This window comes from Geotrypetes seraphini, chromosome 9 (assembly GCF_902459505.1).
Source record: "Geotrypetes seraphini chromosome 9, aGeoSer1.1, whole genome shotgun sequence".
In the NCBI taxonomy this organism is placed as follows: Eukaryota; Metazoa; Chordata; class Amphibia; order Gymnophiona; family Dermophiidae; genus Geotrypetes; species Geotrypetes seraphini.
Genome location: NC_047092.1, coordinates 49487411 through 49514149, shown reverse-complemented (window position 1 = coordinate 49514149; position 26739 = coordinate 49487411). Strand labels below are relative to the sequence as shown.

Genomic DNA, 26739 nt, shown 5'->3' with positions numbered 1-26739 from the left:
AGACTTTGTACTGCTGAAGAAGGTTGTGGAGGAGGAAAAATCAATGGGAATGTTATAGACGGATTGATATGGAAGTCTGTTGCTATTTGGGGAAGAACTTTGGATGATTGTGTAGAAGCACTTTAGTAGGAAAAAAATTTGGAGAATAGATGACTAACGCTTCCAGTTCACTAACTTTTCATGCTGATGTTAAGAGCTACAAGAAATACTGTTTTCCAAGTAAGAAAGGGTAATGAAGGAGACCCTAAAGGTTCTAAAGGAGCTTTCATCAAATGGGTCAAAACAACGAGATCCCCAGTCAAAGGTGGGGTGAAGGCCGGAGGTTGTTAAGACATCGTAAGAAATGAGAAACTAAAGGATTACGTGAGAGTGGTTTTCAGCAAGGAATGGTACGCAGAGATGGTTGAAAGATGGAGTCATACAGAATTGGCCTGTTTAAACAATATCTCAATGTGGTGTTAGTATTCACTGAAACTAACAAAATGCCTATTTCCTTATGTTATTATTTGTCTTTCTACATAGGTGAGGCAGGAAGGTGGAACAGATGTGTTTTCAATTAAGGAATATTTAAATTTGACCAATCTCTTAGAAACTACTCAGGACAATTTATCTGAACAATCTACCCTCTTAGTTTCTTTTACATGTGAATGTGATACAGTTAGAAAGATTTCCTTTTTTGTGGTACTAAAGTTCAAATGTTTCCAGACAACTATGTAAAAATGCATTTTTGCAGTTAGAGTCATAAACCTTGGCAGCAGGAACTAGATTCTTTAGGAAATTCTCCTGCAAATTCCTGATTCAAATATTGTTTTCATTGTGCCTATTCAGTTAGATAAATTACTGTTGAAAAGTAAAGAAATTGCTTAATTATGTGTTAGTTATCAATCCTTAGTGGGATATATGAAAATATGGGTCTTGGGTAAGGATGCCTTTTTTCTGCTGTTTTATTGACTGCATTACATTATTATTTTCTTCTTATCTCCCCTTGTGGTCTTGTGTATTGCCTGTTTACTGCATGGTTTGTAAGATATATTGAGAAAAATTTTAAAAATGGTGTGAAAAAATGCTATTGTATCACTTGCTGCAGCTGGGTCTGAATGAGAGGGAAGGCAGAGGCTTGTGAAAATGGCCAGAAAGTAAATATGATCCTAAATAAGGTTTGGAAATACCTATAAGAACTGCAAATAAATGACTTGCTTTTTACAGAAACTTCCTACTTGTAGATCTGGAAGTGAGCAAGACACTAATAATGCTACATGGGAGGTTATTCTATTCATTAGAGAAGCATTATTTTACTTTTAATTCTGGCTCACAAAAACATATTCTTATTTGACCTATAAATATAGTATGGAGTAGAAATACATAATAGCAGTGGTGTACCGGGGGGGGGAGGGGGGGTTGTCCGCCCCAGGTGCAGACCATGAGGGGGTGCTCCTGGGGTCAGCATCACAATCCAGGAACTTCACTGCTCTGTTGGTGTCGGGCTTTCCTCTCTGCCAGGTCCTGTCTTCGCAGAACCAGAAGGTAGGCAGGACCGACAGTGAGGAAGGCCTGACCCCGGCAGAGCAGTGAGTTAAGGCTGCTGACAAAGAAAGAACCGACATACTTCTGAGCCTGCCTTCTAAAGCAGCAGCCGGGACCAGCCATTGGCGGCAGAACTCTGAACAGGCTTCTAGTGGCCCGGCCGCCGGGGCCTTTCCTCTGCCGCATCACTGATGTTGCGGCACAGAGAAGAACTAGTGGAGCAGGCCGCAAATAGCCCATTTAGCGCTGCTTCTAATGGTCAGCCATCACTGCTGCTGCCATTGAAGGCCTGAAGGAATGTCAAATCTCTTGGTGGTGGTGTCGGTCGGGTCTGGAGGTGCTGCACAGGGGGATGGGAAGGATGGAAAACTGCTACACAGGGGGATAGGACAGAGGGATGGAAACTGCTGCACAGGGGGGAAAGAGTAGAGAGGAAGAATTGTTGCACATGGGGTGGAGGAGAGGAAGGGAGTGCAATAAAGATGTACATAGGGGTGAGAGGGAGAAATCCTGCATATGGTGGAGGGGAGGGAGATATGCATGGCGAAGAAAGGAGGAGAAATGTTGGATATAGGGTGGAGGGCAGGGAGAGATGGTGCATGGGGAGAGAGAAAGAAATGCTGCACATGATAATGCAGGGGAGGAACAGAGAGATGCTGCATGGAGGAGAATAGACTCAGGGCACAAGGCAGGAAAAGAGAGAGAGATGGTAGACAGTGGGAAAGAAATGTTGGATAAGGCAGTGGAAGGGAAGGTACAGAGATGGAAGATGGATGGTGAGAATGGAGAAAGAAGAGAATATCAAATGGGCAGTAGGCCATGGCGAGCGAGTTAACAGAAGACAAACAGAAACCAGAGCCTGGGACCAACATGATTTGAATAATAAAATGACCAGACAACAAAAGGTAGAACAAATAATTTTATTTTCTATTTTGTGATTACAATATGTCAGATTTGAAAAGTGTATCCTGCCAGAGTTGGTATTAGACAGAGAGAGGAACAATGTTTTTTGTTTATACCACAGCGCAAGCATGGGTTGGGAGATATTGTAACCCTATGTTATGTTATATAGTAACACTGTGAATGTTAAACTGTTACCCATTCTGAGTTCTCTGGGAATTACGTGCCTCGGGTGTTATATACCCTGGGTACACCATTGCATAATAGTACAAATTAAAATGCTTTTAGGCCAATAGATGTGACAAGAGTCATGTTATATGAGTATGAAATCAATAAATATAATTTCACCATGTCACAGTGTTCACAATGAGAAAAATTCCGCTACACAAATGGAATGATACATGATCAGGACAAAAATCTATACCACCACAAATGACATTGTTAAAGCAGATGGCTGCAACTGGGATGCATAAATACACACAATTGGCAAAGAAGTGCAGTCAATCTATATTGCTCATTTTCTTTTACTGTTCTTACACCAATTATAATGTATAATTTACTAAATTAAATCATTTGTAATAACACTAACAGCAAGACCTAATAGATGTGCCCAACACAGGGAATCAAAGAACAGTAAGCACTGTTAGCTACAGACCTTGTCACGTATCTGGCTGCAGAGAGGAGAAGTGAGAAACAGACTTTTGATCAAGGAGCTGAAGGAGTAAGAACAAAAGTCATGAATTTAGAAATGCCTCCTTTCTACCTCCCCATCCTCCCCCAACAAGACAACCCAGTCAGAGGAGAAAACTAGTAATTGCTGAACATGCTCAAAAAGCCCCATTCAATAAAGATTATTTCTAAGGGCACAAAAAAGCCATACTGTAAAAATACAGTTAGCACATTTTAGTAAATATACAGTAGCCCTAAAATACATCAGTGTGCCTTATTTACAACATATCCCATGCTATGCAGGGTGAGCTATTTATGCGTATGGCTATGGCTTAGTTTTTTATATGCAAGAAACTCATTTTAAAAAATGAAATGAAGGTCTCCTTAAATCTCCGTATTTTTTTCATTGTTTCATGGCCTCACATCCAAATAAGAAAGTTAAAAGAAAGATTTGCACGGAGGTTTGCCATAATCCCCATCGGATCAGTCGCTCTGAGAGTGACTGCACACATGCACAGAGCCGGTTTGTGGAAACCCGAATAGCTGCGCAGCATTAAAAACAAATGCCTGTGCCGCCCTCCCCCCCCCCCCCGACGACCCACCCCAGAACCAGAATGGAGGCAGGAGGGATGCCCACTCCCCTCCTGCCTACCACAAAACCCCCTCGCACTGATTCTCCCCCCCTGCAAGGCCCCCCTGAACCTACCCCTTTCCCGCTCCCCTTCCTACCAAAAAAAAAATTTTTCAGGAGGGATGACTACTCCTTCCTGCTATCGGATGTCCCCCGAGTTCACCCTCCCTCCCCATACCTGTAAATTAGTTGACAGCAGGAAGGATGCCCAGTCTTTCCTGCTCTTCAGGCCCACCATTGCAAAATGGCAGGCCTTTCTCTTTCCAATGCATCCTGGGATTCACAGGGAGGGGCCTAAGGCCCTGATTGGCTCAGACACAAGCAAAGGCTCTCTGTATAGCAATGTTACTTACCGTAACAGTTGTTATTCAGGGACAGCAGGCAGCTATTCTCACTAGTAGGTGATGTCATCCGACAGAGCCCCGATACGGACGTCTCACAAGCATGTCTTGCTTGAAGAAACTCAGAAGTTTTGAGATGCCCGCACCACGCATGCGCCAGTGCCTTCCCGCCTGATGGTCCGGGCGTGTCTCCTCAGTTCAGGTAGCTAGCAGAGAAGCCAACCCAGGGGAGGTGGGTGGGACGTGAGAATAGTTGCCTGCTGTCCCTGGATAACAACTGTTACGGTAAGTAACATTGCTTTATCCCAGGACAAGCAGGCAGGTATTCTCACTAGTGGGTGACCTCCAAGCTAACCTCAATGGGATGGTGGGAGAGTTGGCAACTTAGGAGAATAAATTTTGTAACACAGTATTCCAAACTATCCATCCCTTCTGGAGAAAGTATCCAGACAATAATGAGAGGTAAAGTATGAACCGAGGACCAAGTGGCAGCCTTACAAATCTCCTCAATCGGTGTCGATCTGAGAAAGGCTACAGAGGCCGCCATTGCTCTGACCTTGTGGGCTGTGACCTTATAGGGAAGGGGTAATCCAGCCTGGGCATAGCAGAAAGAGATACAAGCCGCCATCCAGTTGGAGATGGTGCGCTTCGATACAGGTCGTCCCAACTTGTTCGGATCAAAGGAGACGAAAAGTTGAGGAGCAGTTCTGTGTGGCTTGGTGCGATCCAGGTAGAAAGCCAAAGCACATTTACAGTCCAGAGTGTGAAGAGCTGATTCTCCAGGGTGAGAATGAGGCTTTGGAAAAAACACAGGAAGAACTATGGATTGGTTGAGATGAAATTCAGAGACCACTTTAGGCAGAAATTTCGGATGAGTGCGGAGGACCACCTTGTCATGATGGAATACTGTGAAAGGAGGATCCGCCACCAAGGCCTGAAGCTCACTGACCCTGCGTGCAGACGTGAGGGCCACTAGAAAAACCACTTTCCAAGTGAGAAACTTTAGTGGAGCCTTGTTGAGAGGCTCAAAAGGAGGTTTCATAAGCTGAGAAAGGACAACATTGAGATCCCAAACCACTGGAGGGGGTTTTAGAGGAGGATTAACATGGAAAAGTCCTTTCATAAATCTGGAAACCACAGGATGAGCAGAGAGAGGTTTCCCTTGTAGAGGCTGATGGAAAGCCGCAATAGCACTCAGGTGGACTCGGATAGACGTAGACTTGAGACCAGACTGAGACAGGTGTAGAAGATAGTCCAAAACAGAGGATAGGGAGGCTCGCTGAGGCTCCTTAGAATTGGAAACACACCATGAAGAAAATCTAGTCCATTTTTGGGAGTAGCATTGACGAGTAGCAGGCTTCCTGGAAGCCTCCAAGACATCCCTTACCGCTTGGGAGAACTGGTGAGGAGTTACGTTGAGAGGAACCAAGCTGTCAGGTGGAGAGACTGCAGGTTGGGATGAAGCAGAGATCCCTGATGCTGAGTAAGCAGTAAAGGAAACACTGGAAGAAGGAATGGCTCCCTGTTGCTGAGTTGAAGTAGAAGGGAGAACCAAGGTTGTCTGGGCCACCGAGGAGCGATCAGAATCATGGTGGCATGGTCGGACTTCAGCTTGACCAGAGTCTTTTGAATGAGAGGAAAGGGAGGAAACGCATACAGAAAGCGATTCCCCCAATCCAGCAGAAAGGCATCTGCCTCGAGACGATGAGGAGTGTAGATCCTGGAGCAGAATTGAGGCAGCTTGAAGTTGTGGGGAGCCGCAAAGAGGTCTATTTGAGGCATCCCCCACTGTGCAAATATCTGATGAAGGGGCTTGGAATGGAGTGTCCATTCGTGAGGCTGGAGAAGACGACTCAGGTTGTCTGCCAAGACATTGTCCTTCCCCTGAATGTAGACAGCTTTGAGGAAGGCATTGTGGCGAACCGCCTAATCCCAGACCCTGAGAGCTTCCTGGCAGAGGGAGGCCGAACCCGTGCCCCCCTGCTTGTTGACATAATACATGGCGACCTGATTGTCTGTGCGAATGAGGACCACCATGTCGTGAAGCAGATGTTGAAAAGCTTGAAGAGCATTGAAGATGGCTCTGAGCTCCAAAAGATTGATTTGATGGAGTCGGACCGCACTGGTCCAGAATCCCTGAGTGCGAAGACCATCCAGATGAGCTCCCCATACATAGGTCGATGAATCGGTTGTGAGAACCTTCTGGTGGGGAGGAGTGTGAAACCGCAAACCTCTGGATAGATTCGAAGAGGTCATCCACCAAAGTAGAGACTGCCGAAGAGCAGGAGTGACTATGATGTGCCGAGTCAACGGATCTGACATCTGAGTCCATTGAGAAGCCAGGGTCCACTGAGGAATTCTGAGATGGAGTCTGGCAAAAAGCGTCACATGAACTGTAGAGGCCATGTGGCCCAGGAGGACCATCATGTGTCTCGCTGAGATGGACTGGCGAGAAGACACAGACTGGCAGAGATGAAGAAGAGCATTCATGCGTAGAGGAGGAAGGAATGCTCTGAGTCGAATGGTGTCCTGGACTGCTCCGATGAATGGGAGAGACTGGGTAGGCTGTAGATGAGATTTGGGGAAGTTGATCTCGAAGCCCAAACTCTGCAGGAAGTAAATAGTGGCCAGGGTCGCCGAGATGACCTCCGGAGCCGAGGGGGCCTTGATGAGCCAGTCGTCGAGGTAGGGAAATACCTGAAGACCTCTGTTCCGGAGTGCCGCGGCCACCACTACCAGACACTTCGTGAAGACTCTGGGAGACGAGGATAGGCCGAATTGAAGCACTCGATACTGCAGATGTAGATGTCCCACCCGAAATCTGAGGAACTTGCGAGAGGCCGGATGAATGGGAATGTGAGTGTAGGCCTCCTTGAGATCTAGAGAGCATAACCAGTCGTTCTGCTCGAGGAGGGGATAGAGAGAAGCTAGGGTCAGCATGCGAAATCTCTCTTTGACCAAGAACTTGTTGAGGACCCTGAGGTCCAGGATGGACCGCAGGTCGCCCATCTTCTTCGGGACAAGGAAGTACCGGGAGTAAAACCCCCGGTTGTGCTGGTCCACAGGAACCGGCTCGACGGCACGAAGCCGGAGCAAAGCTTGAGCTTCCCGAAGAAGAAGGGTGGTCTGAGTCAAGTTTGAAGGATACTCTCTTGGAGGGTGGTCCGGGGGGACCCGATGGAATTGCAGAGAGTACCCTTCCTTGATAAATGTAAGGACCCAGAGGTCGGTGGTAATAGCCGTCCATCGATGGAAAAAATAATGGAGGCGACCCCCAATGGGGAAAACAGGGAATGGCAGAACGAGGTTGGTTATGCTCCCTAAGAGAGAGTCAAAAAGGCTGAGTGGCCTTATGGACATTAGACGGTTGAGGCTTCTGCGGAGCCTTTTGCGGAGGCTGTCGTTTTGCAGGCTGCCTGGCAGCTAGAGCTTGCCTCGGAGTGTAATGCCTCTGATAGATCAAGGGCGGCCTGGCAGGTCGAGACTGTTGAGGCTTAGGCTTAGGCCGAAGAATAGACTGAAAAGATTTTTCATGGTCAGAGAGCTTCTTTGTCACAATCTCGATAGACTCGTCAAATAAATCCGCTCCCACACAAGGAACATTGGCCAGCCTGTCCTGGAGGTTCGGGTCCATGTCAATGGTGCGAAGCCAAGCCAGACGATGCATGGCCACGGAGCAGGCAGCAGCTCGAGCCGAGAGCTCGAAGGCGTCGTAGGAAGACTGCATCAGTTGAAGGCGCAGCTGGGACAGCGAAGCCACAACTTCTTCAAACTCGAAGCGAGCCTGAGATTCAATGTAAGGCGTGAACTTCCGAAGCACAGGCAGGAAAAATTCCAAATAAGAAGCAAAATGGAACGTATAATTAAGAACTCTGGAAGCCATCATCGAGTTCTGGTAGATCCGCCTGCCAAACTTGTCCATGGTCCTGCCCTCGCGCCCCGGAGGCACCGAGGCGTACACCTGGGACGGATGGGACCGCTTGAGGGACGATTCGACCAGCAGGGACTGGTGGGAAAGTTGAGGGCCCTCGAACCCCTTGTGATGGACCGTGCGGTATCGGGCATCTAACTTGCCGGGGACCGCAGGAATGGAGTATGGCATCTCAAAACATCTCATGAACGTTTTGTCGAGAAGTTTGTGGAGAGGAAGGCGCAGAGACTCCGCAGGAGGATGAGGCAAATGCATGGTGTCGAGGTTTTCCTTGGAGTACCGGGAGCCGGTGTCCAAAGTAATGTCGAGGTCATCCGCCATGTGCCGGAGGAAGGAAGAAAAAGACAATTGATCCGCCAGCACCGGTCTCCGAGAAGGACTAGATGAAGTCGAGGCCTCGGGGTCCAAAGAGACCTGGGAGCGACAGGGAGAATAAGAGGTGGATGGTTCCTCATACTCCGGCCCCTGCGGAGGGGACATGTCTGAGGAAGAGTACCCCATGCGTGGCTGCTTCTTCTGCGGCAAAACCTCCGAGTGCCTCGAGGAGTGCTGTGAGGAATGCCTGGACCGATGCCCGTCCCGGTGTCTGGAGGGGGATCTAGAATGACGATGCTTAGCATGGTCCCCCGACGCCTCTAGCGAGCAGATGGGACTCGAGGCTGTGGATCGAAGAGGCGGGAGATTCGACGCCTCCCGAGCCGCAGCCCAGGCCTGGTATGGAGTGCGGAAGAACTCTTCCTGCGATTTGCGATGCCCAGGATTTCGATTACCCAAAGAGGAATTCCAGGCCTCTTCGAACGGAGGCGTGATGGGCTCTAAAGGAGGCATATCACTGAAGGAGGCCCGCCTCAAGGGACCGGCCGCCATACGTCGCTCCTCCTCGCCAAGCAGCGAGGTCGACCGGCGAGGAGGAGGAGGAGGGGGCGGTCCGCCCCCCCGGGACCGGAACCGGGAGGTCACCCTGAATGGTGGCAATCAATCTGGGCCCCATGGTTTGCATGAGCTCGACGAATTGAACTTCCAAAAGGGACCGCAACGAAGCCGATATGGAGGGATCCGCACCGAAAGGGGGTCCTCCAGCACGGTCTTCGCGCTCCTTCATGGTCGAGTGCTTTTGCTTCGAAGCTTTTGGCACCTTGATAACCACGGGTGGAATTGTGGAAAGCGGTACCTGAATCTGAGAGACGGAAGGTACCGGCGCCGAAGATGGGGTCGCAACCGGGACAAACGAAGCCGGTTTCAGGAGACCCGGAGCAGCAGGAGCGGTGGTGAGCTTCGCATGTGAGGGTGAAGCACCAGTCGAAGTCAAAGCGGATGGTTCTTGAGCAGCTTCCATTTTGAACATCGACTCCCACAAAAAACAGCGACGCTTATACGCCCGCGCTGTGAGTGTGGAACAAGGCCTGCACGATTTTGGGAAATGTTCTGGACCAAGACACTGCAGGCAGCGTCGATGCGGGTCCGTCAGCGAAATCGTGCGCTGGCACTTGCTACACTTTTTAAAACCAGTGATTGGCCGGGACATAGGCCGAAAAAGCTCCGCCGCGAGATCGAAGGAGTGGGGCCTGCGCCACGCAGCCGACCAGGCGAAGTCGCCGGAAGAAATTTTTTTTTTTTGAAAAAGAAAGAAAAGAAATAAAACACACGATACAAGTAAAAGAAACTCAAAACCGCGGCTATGGAAGGCAAAAGAACGGGAGTTCAATCGGCGCAGAATTGAAGAAAGACTTCTCAGCTCCGCGGAAAGAAAAGAACTGAGGAGACACGCCCGGACCATCGGGCCGGCGCATGCGCAGTGCGGGCATCTCGAAACTTCTGAGTTTCTTCAAGCAAGACATGCTTGTGAAACGTCCGTATCGGGGCTCTGTCGGATGACATCACCTACTATGAGAATACCTGCCTGCTTGTCCTGGGATAAATGTTGTTCTCTTTAGTAAATATTTTAAACTAGATACTCGCAAATAGCTTGCTTTCAGTGAAGAAAAATTTTCTCCGGCAAAGTCTTACCAGTGAAGACTTCTCTATCTCTGGAAGTCCTTGCACAGCACCTCTTCTGGACTATGGGTTAGATGCACTAAACATAGCTACTAAGATCGTTTGGGTCACTGTCGGCCAATTTTTTGGCCGATTATGGAACAGCAATGTATCAGATTTAAGGTATTGCAATCCAGAGGTATTATCTAGAACAGGGACAAGTCATATTAAAATCACCTCCTATCAACCATTCTCCAAAAGGAAATTGCAAGAGACTGTTAAAAATTGTGTCCTAAAATTATTTCTGGTTCTGATTAGGGGCCTATACGGATACCAGGTTATAATAATATCCTGCGATGAAGAGCAATAAAACAAAGATAAAAACAACAGACTGTGGATGTGGATTGTTACATTTTTTAGAAACTAATAGTTGTTCACTCTTCTTTGTGTAAAATATTCTCTTAATATGTTTCATTTTTATATTGTGTATTTTTTTTACGCCTCTGGAATCTGAATATTTATTTTTAAGATTTTGTTATTTGGTTTTAAGTATTATGATAGTTTATATGCATTCACATAATTCTTTATAATTTGTTTTTAGCTATATATTATTTCTTTTCATGCATTCATGTCATTCTTCATTTTTGAGTTTTATTTTTTATATATATGTTTATTTTTTAGCATCCCCTGAAGAAGGCACATGCTTATGCCGAAACTAGGATTCTGGTTGGGACCCATAGTTATACAATTAAACTTTTATATGGTTGAATCGACACCTTCACTTGCTTTTGTTTGTTCTTACTGTCTAAGCACAATTTAAATTTTGTTTTCATTCCATTCTCCTTCCTTATAGGGATCCTTTGTATTTATTGATAAATTATAGCCAAAAAAAATCAAACAAATGAACAACCCCAAAAAAGAAGAATGAATAATAAAAATATTATCAAAAACTTATCCCTTCTTTTACTAGCCTGTAGTGTGGGTTTTAGCGCTGGTAACTGCTCTGATGCTCATAGGAATTCTATGAGTGTTAGAGAAGTTACCGTCACTGCCAGTGCTAAAACCCATGCTACACGTTAGTAAAGGAGGGGGTTAGACTCTTTCCACATATAATATTTGAATATAAATTTCACCATATAATAGGGTGAAATATCCACTATTCTTAAATAATAAATGATAGATTGTAGGAAGGACAAAGCCTCAGAGCCCAACTATATCATTTAAAAACTTTTCACGATGGCTTTACAGGCATTTACCTCATCAATATAAAAAAAACTTTCCTATTGTTGTCGAATCTGACACACTGTGTACAACAAACAAAACACTTATCTATGTTGACAGTAGGCTTCAGTGCAGCAGTACTTTCATTCTTCCATGCTTGATAGTTCCTAATGATGGCCGCGGAATGCCATTAGGCCTGTACTAAGTTATCTGGATAGCAGACTGAATATCATCTCTATCCGATTAAGCTCCGGCACCAACTTCCATATCCAGATATGAATTATCAGTGCCTATCACTATTTAGTTAGTGCAGTTGAATATCCAGATAGCTTTTGACCACTGCATTGTTATAAAAAAACAAAACACCAAAAAACAAACCCTCCAAAAAACCTCTGACCACAGCAGCTGATATTTGGCTAGATTATTATTATTTTTTTTTCCAGAGGGCTTTTCTTGGTAATTATTAGGAAGAAAGCATATCTGATTCTTTCCAAATGAGATAAACAAGACAAAATTTACAACATGAAGGTCTGATGGCTTAGTAAGCAGATGTGGCTGCCATGCAACACAGCAGATATACCAAATGGAGACAACAGCAGCAAGCTGACAGACATGTTTGTTGGTTAACAGAAAGCTAGCATGATGATTATACAAGCCTTATTAGCAACTATTGCATCTGGCAGATAGCATTAAATGACAGATTCAGCCATCCTTTCAGAGGTACTAGTTTCACATTTTCAAAGATGGTTTCCTTTTGCACAATATTGGGAAGAGTGTGGCACAGTGGTTAAAGCTACAGCCTCAGCTCCCTGTGACCCTGGACAAGTCATTTATCGTATTTTCACGCATATAACGCGTGCGTTATACACGATTTTACAAACAGTGCATAACCATGCGCGTTATACGCGTGAGTGCAACTTTTTTTTTACATAGTTCCACTCCCCCCCCCCCCCCTGATTCACCCCACAGGACCGTTCGCACCCCACCCGGAAGGACCGCTCGCACTCACACCCGCACCCCCACAGCCTCCCGACCCCCCCCATCATGGAGACCCCCCCGGCCCTTCTGTGAGCCCTGCATCTGCGCTGCTTCCTCTTCCGGCGGTCTCGTCCTTTCTCTGACGTCAGAGAAAGGGCGGGACCACCGGAAGAGGAAGCAGCGCAGACGCAGGGCTCACAGAAGGGCTGGGACCGCCGGAAGAGGAAGCAGCATACGCAGGGCTCACTGAAGGGCTGGGACCGCTGGCAGAGGAAGCAGCAGGACAATGGTAGGAGCTTCTCTATGATGGGGGGGGTCAGGAGGCTGTGGGGGTGCGAGCGGTCCTTCGGGGTGGGGGTGCGAGTGCAAGCGGTAGTTCCGGGTGGGGGTGCGAACGGTCCTGCGGGGGGGGGGGTGTGAATCGGACATCGGGGGGGGGGCATCAGGCTTTCAGGGTGGGGACAGGACTTCAAGGGGGAGAGGAGAGTTGGGGCAGGCGAAAGGAGAGTCGGGGTGGCCAGAGGAGAGTCGGGGCGGCATGCGCGGTATACGGGTGTGCGCATTATATAAATTTTTTTTTTCATAAATTAGTTTCCCGCGCGCTATACCCGTGTGCGCGTTTTATACGGGTGCGCGGTATATGAGTGAAAATACGGTAATTCCTCTCATTGCCCAAGGTACATTAGATAGACTGTGAGCCCACCGTGACAGACAGGGAAAAGGCTTGAGTACCTGAATAAATTCATGTAAACCATTCTGAACTGCCCTAACGGTATAGAAAATGGAATAAATAAATAAAATAAAAGTAGGCTTATTCTGCAGAAGTTAAGATAGACTCATCATTACACAGTATGATATGAATAATTCAGTCTGTGCTAGGACTGGCAGTGGTTTCTCATTGTAAAAGATAATTTCTCATAACCCAATTTGAAATTTTTGTCCAAGACTGTGTAGTCACAATTTGACGGTGGGGGGGGGGAGCTATCAATGTGGGATAATGCTAGTTTGTTTTATTGTTCTGTTGACCTGGCTTATTAGTAACTAAAGGGAAAATTCTATAAGAAGTGCCCAAAAGTTGGGCGCCTAATTAGGCACTGTTCAGCGTGATTCAAATAAAATTGGGTGCTGTTTAGTGAATTGCGCTGAGCGGGACCTATTTGGGCACTTATTTTTGGAGGTGCCCAATAAATAGGCTAGCTCTAGGCACAACTAAAAGTTAGGCGCCCATGCGAGCGCTTAAGCACGCTTAAGAGCAGGGATTCTGTAAGAAGGCGCCTAATACGTAGACACGCCTACGCCTAACATTCATAGCGCCTATTTTTTTGAAGGATGCCTAAATTTTTTAGAGGCACCTTGTTACAGAATTGCGCTTTCTTGATAGGCACCTATGTTTCAATCAGTGCTGATTAGAAGCTTAATTGCGCTTTTCTTCAATTTAGATAGGCGCCTATCTAGTTGGGCGCCTCCGAAATAGTTGCCTAACTTTAGGCGCTGGTTACAGAATTTGGGCCTAAGTTTCATTGCATAAAATGGGTCTCGTATTAAAACAGGAAGTGTTGTGATAAAACAGCCAGTTTTAAAGGTAGTCCACATTGATAACTTCCCTCCCCAACAGAACCTGTCTAGTAAAATTTATCATCTGCCTGAAAATCTGTTCATAGTTCTATTGCTATCACAAGGCTGAGTATTGTGATCTAACCTAAATGACACTGACAGGCTATTTGTTACAAATCATTTGCTTCTCAGTATTTTCTAACTGAAATTACGGTGAAGTCTGATACAAGACTTAAGTTCTATAAAAATTATTAGAACCTATGCTACATGCCCTTATTCAAACATTTTAAAAAAGAAACCATAACTTTTTCACAGGTCTAGCTTAAGGGGGTATGACTATATGCCCCCCCCCAATGCCACATCTTGGGGTATGTCCCGAGTATAAGCTGAGTAGGGTAAATTTTCAGTCACCAGGGATTCCGACAATTGGTAGGATGACAATTGGTAAGATCTTCCTATCAATTGTCATCCCCAATTATCCTACATCTACCAATTGTTGGAATAGCATCAGAATGGGAGGGAGGCCCTTCCCATGGGTGTGTACCTCTGGCTGGCAATCCACTTAGGAGCGGCAAAGGCATCAGAATAGGAAGGGGGCCCCCTCCTACAGGTGTACACCTCTGTCTGGTTGTCCATGAAAGCGGATTTCATTTCTTCCTCCTCCTTCTTGTTGGCTATAAGATCCATGGAGGCCTACTCTTTCCCTTCCTCCTCCTTCCTTCCTGGTGCACTTCTTCAGAAATTTGCAGACAGTGGTTGACCCAGAAGCCTTCTCTCTGATGTCAGAGGGAGGTTCCTTCTGACATCAGAGGGAAGGCTCCCGGGTCAACCACTGCCCACGGATTTCTGATGTCTGAAGAAGGAGGAAGGGCAGGAGTAGGCCTATGCTGAACATTTTAGAACAGGCAATGAAGAAGAGGAAAAGAAGGAATAGGCCTATGTGGGGAGCTATACACCCGTGGGAGGGGACATAAACTTGGGACATGGAAGGAAGGGATCGTGAACTTGGGACAAAGGATGGCAGAAAGGAAGGAAGGAGGGGAGGGGCATGAACTTGGGAACAAAGGAGGGAAAGAGATGCTGAGGTGTGGGAGGGAATCGAAAGGGAAAATATTTTGGCATGAGTGTGTGAGTGAGAGTCAGGAAAGGAAGAAAAAGGTGAATTGTTCGACATTGGAAGGAAGAGTATTGTTGGACATGGTGGTGGGAGAGGAGAGAAGTTCAGATGCATGGGGAAGACAGAGGGAGAAATGTGGTGGTGGAGAGGGAACACTGGGACAGATTAAAAGGGATGCAAGAGGGAGGAATGTTGGACATGGCAGTGGAGGCAATGGAGGGAAAGATGTGTCACGGCGCTGGAGAGAAGTGATACAAGGAGAAATGTTGGGCATGGGTGAAAGATGCTGTACACAGAATGGGGAAAGAGAGGGGGGAGAAATGTTGGATGTGGCAGTAGAGATGGTGGGAGAGATGCACTCTGGGACAAAGAAAGAAAGAGATGGTGGACAGTGAGATATGTCGAATTAGGTCTAACTTGTACTGGAAACCTTGCATCATAAGGACAACCATAGCAAATTGTAACCAGTTAACTGTATATTATCATTAGTCCCTAGCATGTATCAAGTTAGGATAAAAACTTGTATCATAAACTTGTACAGAAATTCTGTATGTTAAACCTGTAACCCTTTCTGGGCTCTTTGGGGACAATGGGCTAGAAAATTAACTAACTAACTAAATAAATGTTGCACATGGGGATGAAGAAGAGAGAGGAAGAAATGCTGTGCATGGGTGGAGAAGTAAAAAGAGTATACTTTGTGTAGTTTAATTTAGTGGTTACCATAATGTATTAATAAGATTATATTGTGTGTCTATTTAAAAATTAATGGAAGAAATGACATTACTATTATTATGGAAGCTTGGGCACAGTCTGGGCCAATCTTTTGGGTTCACCATTGTTAGGATACAGCAGTGTCTCGCAAACTGTGTGCTGCAGCACACTAGTGTGCCCTTTGAGATTTTAAGTGTGCCACAGCTCACAGGGCAGGAAGAGAGGCTCCGGTGCCTGGGTCAGCTGACTTCTCCTACCATCGCATTGGTCACGTATCTGCCGGGACTCCTGTCTTCCTCGTCTCCGCGCCCCCGGACCATCAGTGGCAGCTCTGTGTGCTTTTAACTTCAGCACACAGTTGCCACTAGCAGTAGTTTAGCCTGGTTTCATCAGGCAGCCTCAAGGCCTTTGCTAGGCCAGCCTGCTTCGATGATGTGATCGAAGCGGGTTGGCCTAGCAAAGGCCCCAAGGCTGCCTGATGAAACCAGGCTAAACTACTGCTAGTGGCAGCTGTGTGCTGAAGTTAAAAGCACACAGTGAGCTGCCGCTAGCAGTAACAGGAGAGATATTGCTGGACAGGAAAGGGAGAAGGGGTACTGCTGAACATGGGGAGCAGGGAAGGAGTACTGCTGGATAGGGGAGAGGAAAAAGGAAGGGAGAAGAGGTGCTGCTGGACCAGGCAGAAAGGGAGGGAAAGGAAAGATGCTACACATTGGAGGGGAGGTTAGATGGTGCATGGGGAGAGAGCATGTTGGGTTGGGGAGTGGGAAGGAGGGATGCCACTGAGGGAAGAGGCAAGAACAGAGAAAGCGTGCAGGAGGCAGAAAGTGTTGGACTCATGGAGAGGATGAGATGGATAGGGAGGACAGAAAGGAGGAAAGGAAAAATGTTACATTGGGGAAAGGGGAGAGGACAGAGAGTGAAAAGTTGGACTCATGGAGGGAGAGAGAGAGAGATGCTGTTTGGCTGAGGGAAGGAGGACCAGAGGAGAAGCATGCAGGAGGAAGAGAGAAAAAATGAACTGGTAGAAAGGAGGGAGAAATTTTGGACTGGGAGGGGGGCCAAAAAGGAGGAAGGGAAGGGAGATGGACTGCAGGGGGCAGAAAGGAGGAAGGGAAAGAGAAATGTTACAGCTTTGTCATAGTCCTGGCAACCTGCAAGGGTCTTTCAGGAGTCTCCCAAAGCTCTGTCAGCATCTTGGCAATATCTAGATGTGAAAGAAAAAAATGTGGTCTGGCCTTGGAGCTGCTCAAAACTGAAATATGAGCCTCAGAGATCTGCGGAACCTCAAGCTTTAATTCCCCCAAGGATTCTGTAATTATCTCTAGCAATATTGTCTGCATATAAAGGTCTGTTGGGTCTTCCCCCCAATCTGGGGCTGCCAAAGACTCCTGGCTGGTGGCCTCTGAGACCGTACATCCTTCAAGATTGAAGATTCAGACTGGGTTATTAAGGACACTGACTCTGATCCCCATTCCTCCTAGTCCTTCACTGACTGGACCTCTGTGTCCTGTGGAAGATTCTTAGATAGAACAACCATGCTTAGAGAAGGCAAACCCCCTGTGTATTCACTGGTGTAACCCCCAGATGGTGCTTGTAGCACCTGGTAGGCTGTGAACATAAAACTCACAAAATCTGGAGTAAACCCCTAAACAGGGAACCTCAAAGACTCCTGAGTGACTAAAATGGTTAAGGGGCTGGAGGAGTTGCCATACAGTGAGAGATTAGAGAAACTTGGCCTCTTCTCCCATGAAAAGAGGAGATTTAGAGGGGACATGATCAAAATATTCAAGATAATTAAGGGAATAGACTCAGTAGATAAAGACAGGTTGTTCACTCTCTTCAAGGTAGAGAGAACGAGAAGGCATTCTCTAAAGTTAAAAGGGGATAGGTTCCGTACAAACGTAAGGAAGTTCTTCACCCAGAGAGTAGTGGAAAGCTGGAATGCTCTTCCTGAGGCTGTTATAGGGGAAAACACCCTCCAGGGATTCAAGACAAAGTAAGACAAGTTCCTGCTAAACCGGAACGTATACAGGTAGGGCTAGTCTCAGTTAGGGCACTGGTCTTTGATCTAGTGGCCGCCGAGTGAGCGGACTGCTGGGCACGATGGACCGCTGGTCTGACCCAGCAGCGGCAGTTCTTATGTTCTCCTCACAGAGATGTCTGCGCATCTGCACTTTGTTGAATCCACCAAGTCACTATCTGAGGGCTCCAGGGGGGGGATTTTGACCCCCAAACTGAGCCACCTGCGAGTGGAATATGGACGCTCCTTAGCTGGCCATCCAACACAAATCTGGGATGAATCCACATTAAAACAGCATGAGAAGTTCATTTGAAAGAACTTTAAGCAAAATTGAGGTGTTTTGAGGTAGATAGAGGCTTTTAAAATCAAATTGGGAAATTCAAGATGGCCACCACTGCACTGTTTTAGCACCAAAAAACAGCCTGGGAGAGCTAAAAAAAAAAAAAAAGGTACATAAAATCAAATGAAAGGGTTTCTGGAGGTAGGGTACCCAAATAGCTCTAAAACTTAAACCTGTTGACCAACTTGATGTTTCCCCTATGCTACAATAGTCTGTATTCACTGTTGTACTGGTGCTGTGTCTGCTTTAGCTCAAGCTGCAGCTAGACAATGGAGAAGAAAGCCACATCAGACAAGCAAGAAATTCTACTCCAAATGCTTATTTATTTGAGCTGCTAGTCAGAACCTGAACAAGCCTGGGAGACTCCAGACCCCCATAGCTTCTCATGCGTCTTTGGGGCTGGGTGGTGGTGTAATACAACCGGCACCTGCTAAAGCCCTCAGGACCAATACAACGCCACACAGTATGCACTCAAGCTTTGGTAAAAACTATGAGTGAGCTGTGTTTCCATGGGAATGGCAGGCTGGCCAGGCAAATTCCTTGTAAAAGGGTTGTCCTTCCAGCTACAAACTTCTGACCAAAGAGTCTGTCTTCTCCCAGTCAAACTGGGAACCTCTGAAGCACCCAAAAAAAACCCCCACCCCCCAAAAAACCCAACTAAATCAGAGCAGATCAGAAAGACACCTTCCAACTCGCTTGTAGAAGGAAAAACTGAAGAGATGGGGCACAGCTCAGAGATGCAGGAGGCAGAGCTGAGAGAAAAAGGTAGATGATGCCTTCTACAAATTTGCTAGTAAAAGGAGATTAACTCACTGGTTCAAGACTCAAATGCCTTTTGCACTAGAAATACAGATTAGAAAGCTCTAAAAGCATTTGTTTTACTTGCATGTGAATGTATGAATCAAAGAGATCAAGGTTTGAAGCTATTTACCTGAGAAGCAGATGCTGCTACCCAGATAAACAGTGCTGACTAGAGCCAACTGGTAATTTTCAGAAGTATTATCAGAATACTGCTGCTTAAAATTCTCAATTACAGCCCCAGCGATTTCCGGATAGTGTTTGGGAGTAGAGCTAAGGCAGAAATGGAAATTATGTAATTAGTGGTGACATTCAGCAGAAGGCTATTCTAACTTTATCCAAGTAGCTCTCCAGGTACTGGTCTATCACCAGTATCTGGATAGGAGCCAGTGGCAGTTTTATAACTGGAAATTTAGTGCCAGTATCCAAGTACGGTCTGGTGCCAAATATTTGTGCATAAAAACACTTGCAGCAGCCAATATTTAAAAGTTACTGATTGTCATTAGATGAATATTACTGCCAAAGCTTATCTTCTGTCTTAGTTTCCTCCTACATATATTTTAACATATTTATGGATAATTAACCAGTAACCAATATGATATAACAATGAAGGTCACTTGTGCAAGTAAAAAAAAAAACAACCAAAATACAAATGTTATGAACAGATAACATGAGCCTTATTTATTCTGATGCTATCTTGCACAAGAACATAAGAATAGCCATACTGGGTCAGACCAATGGTTAATCTAGCCCAGTATCCTGTTTCCACAGTGGCCAATCTAGGTCATAAGTACTTTGCAAAAACACAAATAGTGGCAACATTCCATGCTATCAATCCAGGGGCAAACATTAGTTTCCCCCATGTCTGTCTCAATAGCAGGCTATGGACGTTTCCTCCAGGAACTTGTCCAAACCTTTTTTTCAACCCAGCTATGTTATCACATCTTCTGGCAACATGTTCCAGAGCTTAATTATTCCCTGAGTAAAAAAATATTTCTTCCTATTAGTTTTAAAAGTATTTCCCTATTAACCTCATCAAGTGTTCCCTAGTCTTTGTAATTTTTGATGGAGTAAAAAATTGATTCACCTATACCAGTTCTACACCACTCAGGATTTTGTAGACTTCAATCATACCTTCCCTTAGCCATCTCTTTTCCAAACTGAAGAGCCCTAAACTTTTTAGTCTTTCCTCATACAAAAGGAGTTCCATCCCTTTTATCATCTTGGTTGCTCTTCTTTGAACCTTCTCTAAAACATTAGCCTCTTCTTTAACAAAGCTCAACAGTGCAGGCCTGCGCAGCAAATATTCCAACTCCCATAGGAACTGAATGGGTGTCGGAGCATTTGCCGTGCGGCATTTGGCTGCAGGGCTTAGTAAAAGGTGCCGTAAGGCATTTGATATCATACAGTTAAAGTTCCTTACCTTTGCCAGATAGGCCTCTACCCTGTTGGTAGAAGACAATGCATTTCCTACTGGATTCAAGAAGCCTCCTCCAAGTCCAAGATTTCGATTTAATGCTAAATTATTGCCAAGATTTCCAAGCTGACTTGTATCCAGAACAGGGCTTGCAGTAAGGCTTCTATTTACAATACTATTTGCGATTGTCTTGCTCCTTTGATGTTCATTGAGAAGCTTAGCATTGGCTTCTGCTAGCCTCTCATTTGCCCTGTAAAAATTGAGGTGTTCACTGCATTATCTTTCATAGCAGCAGCAGCAGCATAGAACATTCAGTGCCTTATAAAAGTCTTCACATCATTCTACATTTACATTCTGTCTAAAAAATACATTTCAGAATGGATTAATGTTAAGAGTTTATTTTGCTTATCTATATAATACACACTGCACATAATGAAAGCAATTATAGAAATACTAGTGTTTAAGCCCGTTACATTAACGGGTGCTAGAGTACATGTCTGTCTGTTTTTTTTAAATTTGTCTCTCTCCTTGGATGCTGTTTGTCTGTCATTCTTTCTGTCTCTCCCTGGCCCCCTGTCTGTCTATCTTTATTTCTAACTCTATCCTCTTCCCTCAATCCTACATGTGCTCTTTTTTCTTTCTCCTCCCCACTTCCTTCCAACATCTGCTCCCCCTGTCTCTCAGACTTCCATTCAGTGGCTGTCCCTCCTCTCCCCCACACTTCCATTCAGTGTCTGTCTTCCTCTCTCTACCCCTTCTATCTACTGTTCACCCTCTGTCTTGCCCCTTCCATTCACTGCCCTCTCTTCTTTTTCCATCCAGTGTCTACCCTCTCTCTCTCTGTTCCATATGGCATCTCCTCCTTCCTTTCCCCTTGGTCCTTCCCTCCATGCCCTGCCATCTCTTCTTCCCTCCAAGCCATTCTCTCCCCCTCTGCTCCCTTTCCTCCTTGAACTTCATCGGGCAGCAGCAGCATTCACAATTCATTGCTGTTGCCGGCTTCAGGTCTTCCTCTCTGTCGGGTCCTCTTCCTGAAAACAAAAAGTAGGCAGGACCCGCCAGAGAGGAAGGCCTGAAGCTGGCCACAGCAGCGAATTGTAAACGCTGCTGCTGCCCGAAGAAGCCAGGCCTTGAAAAACCCGAGGCAGACTGCTTTTCTTCCCTCCCAGCCCAACCCCCACTAACTCGGCTCCCTTACCCTTTCCGATCCACGCCTGCGTCGCAGAAGCGTGAAGACTGAGCACCGGCAATCGGGGTGGCGAGGACGCGGTTCAGGAGACTGCAAAGGTGTTGGCATGTGGTGGCGCTCCACGAAGCCCTCCTCCCGGCCGCCACCATCAGCACCAATCAGGGTGGTGAGGTCGCAGGCAGGGAGAGAGCTTGCCTGCGCTTCCTCCAGCGGTTGGTGAGTGAGGGCGGGAGGAGGGGAGTGGCTAGAGTGATCCCTGCCGCCGCATTCTAAAATGGAATGCGGCCACGGATCAGAAATCACAGCGGCAGGGATCATGAAGTTTCAAGAGCGCATACACGCTCTAGGGTTTTATTATTATCGATTTAAAAAATTAACTGCACTGAAACCCTTACAGTCTTCATTTAGTCCTATTCACCTTTAGGGTGAGGCTAAAGAAACAACTTTCCCACTAACTTTTGCTAATCTATGTATAAATACGAGGTGCTAGTCTTCTATTTTGATTTTACATATGCTTTATGGATGATGCACATTACTTTAAGATTCTCTAGTTTGGTACATTTAAAATACATAACTCTCCATTGCCCCATGAACAAAAACAGATTGTGAGCCCAGCAGAGGCAGAGAAACTATCTGCATAGAATATGTAAACCACTTTGGTTGAATCATAGAAAGGTGTTATATCAAGTTCTTGACCCTTTTAGCTTTACTTATATTTCTGATAAAAGAACAAATAAAATATTCACAAATCTGATACAAAAAGAATATTTCAATGTTTTTACTTACCTATCTAACTTGTTTGCCAAAGATTTTCTAAGCTTTAATTCTTCTGAGTAAAGATCTCGGTATCGTCCCAGTTCTGTCTGGTTTGATTCTTTGTGACAGAGACTGTCCTGCTGTACACTCTTTACTCGACCCAACTCAGACTCTAAATCTTGAATTCGGTGCTCCAGTTGGTTTCTTAATGATGCGTCATTATTAGCTTTTATTTGTTCTAATGTCTCGTGAGAGGCTGCCTGTGTCTAAAACAAATCACAGTATCACAATTTAACGAACTGAACACCAGAAATATAAATTGTATCTTGTATATTACTTCCATTATCTCTCATACCTAAGTTTTGATAACATGACACAAGGATCCATCCTCCTTCTTAGACTCAAGACTTTTCTACCTGTTCACTTCAACACAGCTGGTCAGTGACAGTAAACCTGGGGAAAGCCAGGGAATATGACTACATTTTGGGATTCTGAAAGGTATTTGTGTCCGGGACTAGCCACTTTTACAACTCAAAACCAGGCTAGATGAACCTTTGGTCTGACTCAATAGGGCAACTCTTACGCTCTTATTATATCAGGCTAATCAGGACTTCTCATCCAGTTGAAAGTACTTCAATAGTACTGTGGCTAAACAAAAACAAATACCGTATATACTCGAATATAGGACAAGATTTTTGGGCCAAAAAAAGGCCCAAAAAATGGGGTCTCGTCCTATATTTGGGTCATCACCCAGTGACCACCTGACTCCCTCCCGAACTTGCTGCAGGCCTGCCGTTAGGCCGAGACAGGAGGGATCCCTCCTGTCTCCCGTCCTGGCAGATACTAACAATTTTTTACCATCCCGTTCCTTTCCTCCCTCCCCCGCGTACCTTTTCCCTGGTGGTCCAGCAATGTATCCCACCCTGAGCCCTTCCTGACGATCTCGCAGCCAGCGGCGCACCCGGGCCAGCATGTAGAAGCGAGCTTTATGAGCTCCTGCCCAGCACCGCTCCCTGAAAGGCTGCTGCCAGTTCTTGCGGCAGCCATTCAGGAAGTGGTGCAGGGCTGGAAAGGGGGCTGGGTGCAGAACCTGGCAGAAAGGGCGTGAAGGAGGGGACATTGGGTGCAGATCCTGGCAGGGCAAGGCACTTGAATATTAAGCCCCTGTCTTATATTCGAGTCAACCATTTTTCCTCCTTTTGGGGGAAAAATGGGGGTCTCTATATATTTGGATCGACTTATATTCGAGTATATACGGTAATATCTCAATAAAATATTCAATCATGAAGCTAAATGCATTGAAGTGTAGCAGCTGACATAATCAATAATCACATTTGCAGTTTGGGTGGGATGTGCAGACTGTGTGAAAGATAATGGAATGTAACTGAAGGTAAGACAAAATTCCTGTTTCTCTTCTATTTCACCAAGGGTCTTAAAAAAGCAGTCCATAAAGAGGCTGGGTTAGATTCAAACTTATTCCTACTTATTTATCCTATATAATAAAACGCTAGCCACGCATGCACACTCAGACCTGCGTGATCTGTAATCCCTGATCCGTAGGTCCGTGGCCAGAGTGCATATGCGGCGGACAGATCGGGAAAGCACAGCACAGCAGACTACTCCCCCCCTCCTGCCCTCCTCCTTCTCGCCGGCTCACCCGCTTCACCTGCTTTTAAATGAAGAGAAAAGCGCTGTATTGTGCTAACGCTGGCTTTGCTGTCTTTTGTCCACTGCGGCCCGCCCTCTCCGACTACTTCCTGTTTCCGCTAGGGTTGGCCGCAGTGGATAGAAGATGCCGAAGCCAGCGGCTGTAGCCGCCGATCTCCGTTCCTCCGGGGGTGGGGGGGGGGGGTCTGGGAGGAGATGGATTGCGGCCACTCAGCGCCCCCACCGAGGAGCCCAGCAATTTTCTGCTGCCCGGGACCCGAGTCATTTGCCGCCCCCCCCTCTTCCCTTACCGCGGGCCAGATTGGCAATTTAAGAAGCGTGTGCAGCAGTCTTCACATGCTGCTTCGGGCACTTCTACTGCCCTGATTTGCTCCGGACGTGCCAGAGTAAATGAGGGCAGTAGAAGGACCCGAAGCAGCGTGTGTAGACTGCTGCACACGCTGCATGAATCGCCATGTGTAGTCGGGCCCGCGGGAAGGGAAGGGGGGGCGGCAAAGGACTCGGGCCCGCGTTTGTAGTCGCGACTATGGGAAGGGAAAGGGGGTAGAGGAAACGCTAATGCTGCTGCACAGGGAACTGGTGTGGGGGGAGGGAAATGGAAGGGGGAGGGAATGCTGCTTTGCACAGACAGACAGAGGGAGGGAGACAGAAAGACAAGAAGAAAGACACAGGGGCAGGTGCACAGGGAACTGGTGTGGGGGGAGGGAAATGGAGGGGGAGGGAATGCTGCTTCGGACAGACAGACAGAGGGAGGAAGGGAGACAGAAAGAAAAGAAGAAAGACACAGGGGCAGGGAGATATACAGAAAGACAAACAGACAAAGGGGGCCAGGGACAGAGACAGACAGAAAGAAAGACAGCGGGAGTTGCGTCAGGAGGGGTGCGGGATGCCGCAGAGGGAACTTTTCCAATGGGTGCAACTGGGCGGCTGTCGGGAGCCTCTGATCAGGGGCAGAGCAAGGTAAGTGTATCATAGGGATAAGAAGGAGGAGGGGGGGAGAAAAAGGAAGGGACGCCTACTGCTGGACAGGGGGAGAAGGAAAGAGGTGCTGATGGACAGGGGGGGTGAAGAAAAAGGAACGGAGGCCTAATGTTGGACAGGGGGAGAAGGAAGGTGCTGCTGGACAGGGGGGAGGTAAAACAAAGGGAGAAGGGTTGCTGCTGCATAAGGAGAGCTGTGAAGGGGTGGTGGTGGACACGGGGGAGGTAAAAGGAAGGGAGAATGGACAGGGGGAGCAGGCAAGGGGTGGTGATGGACAGCCAAGGAAAAAAAAAGACAGAAAGAAAGAAAGCGGCTAAGGAGAGAGAGAGAGAGAAAGAAAGAAAGAGAGACACACACACATATATTCTAGCACTCGTTAATGTAACGGGCTTAAAGACTAGTTCTGCAATATTTAAAGAAGAAGGGATGAACTCCAAGCTTCAGCTTTGCATTCTTCTTCTGAAAATGGCTGTATCTTTTCTCTCTAAGAGAGACCTATCGGTAGAGGAGATGTAATAAAGGAAAAAGTTTATTTGATTTTTTTTTTTATATACTTCTGAAATAATACATCTAATTCAATAAGAAACTGATAACTTTGAGGCTGAAAAATTTCTCCCTCCCTTCCCCTTACTTTCGCGGGCACTTTTCAGAGTTTTCTCTTTCTGAGGTGTCCAGACGCGCCAACTGTTTCACAAGTCCCGTGCAATTGCCTCAAAGCTTCTTCTCTGATGTGAGCCACCCAGACAGAAACAGGAAGGTGCGTTAGAGGAGAAGTTTCAGTAACAGCGGATAGTGTAGCTGGTTTTAAGAAAGGTTTGGACAATTTCCTGAAGGAAAAGTCCATAGTCTGTTATTGAGAAAGACATGGGGAAGCCACTGCTTGCCCTGTATTGGTAGCATGGAATATTACTACACCTTGGGTTTTGGCCAGGTACTAGTGACCTGGATTGGCCACCATGAGAACGGGCTACTGGGATTGAAGGACCATTGATCTGACCAAGTAAGGTGATTCTTATGTTCTGATGACAGTCACACAGAACTTGTGGGAACATTTGCTGTGTCTGGACTAGAGAGTTGCGCGGGGACAGAAATCCCATCCGTCCCCACCAAAATCCCACCCGTCCCTACTCATCCCCGCAAGGAATCCCACCCGTCCCTGAGAGGAATCCATCTGTCCCCACCCGTCCCCGCGAGGAATCCCCTCCGTCCCCGCCCGTCCCTATAAACTTAAGAAATAGTTATTTCATTTAATTATGTTACTGAATTAAAGGCTCTGGTAAAGACCCATTTACAAATAAGCAAAGAGACTTTATTAATTTGGAAATATTAATTGGGAAGAATACTTACTTTGTAAACGGGCTTCTACCAGAGCCTCTAATGTAAATATTAAAATATCAGCTGATGAGAACCCCCCAAACTGTCAGCTGAGGACTTCCTTTGCAGTTGGCCAGGGGTCCCTTTTGCCAAGCTTGGCAGGAAGCAGTAGCATCCCTGAGTCACAGATGCTGGCACCTCAGTGGCTCAAGAATGTTGCCAGCAAATGAGGTGCTTGGTGGAGGGGAGTTATGGCCATCTCTAGAGGAGGTCCTCTGCTGGTGGTACTTGGGGATCCCCCATCAGCCACAGCAAGGGTCAGCAAATACTTCAACACTGTAGAAATAAAACCGGAAATGCATTTCCTTTTCTTTTAAACACAATGCAAAGACATCGGCTACATACATTTCCCAAAGCTATAGTATTTTAGTCAATAAATTCTGTTTTTTACCTTTGGTGTGTGGAGACTTATTTTTCCAACAAGTTTCTTTTTTCCACTTTCCCATCTTCTGTAAATTCTTCTGTTGCTGTCCATTGGTTCCTCCTACCATTTATCCCTTTTCTCATCTTTCGCCCCTGCCCACCAGTCTCATGCCCAACATTTCTACTTCTATCACCCCTCTCCAGCACCATGCCACATCTCTTCCTCCATTCCCTTCACCACCATGTCCAACATTCCTCCCTCTTGCATCCATTTCAATC

At 46.4% G+C, this 26739-nt stretch overlaps 1 protein-coding gene across 1 annotated transcript in view; it reads right to left on the bottom strand.

Moving 5' to 3' along the window:
* The window catches only part of ANKRD26 (ankyrin repeat domain 26), a 307904-nt gene that overhangs the window by 6101 nt on the left and 275064 nt on the right, over positions 1-26739 (bottom strand). Inside the window, exons 38-39 of the mRNA XM_033958897.1 lie at positions 22105-22340; positions 20136-20379 (exon numbers count right to left, since the gene is read on the bottom strand). Coding sequence (XP_033814788.1) covers positions 20136-20379; positions 22105-22340 — 480 coding nt within the window. The remainder of the gene's footprint in view (positions 1-20135; positions 20380-22104; positions 22341-26739) is intronic.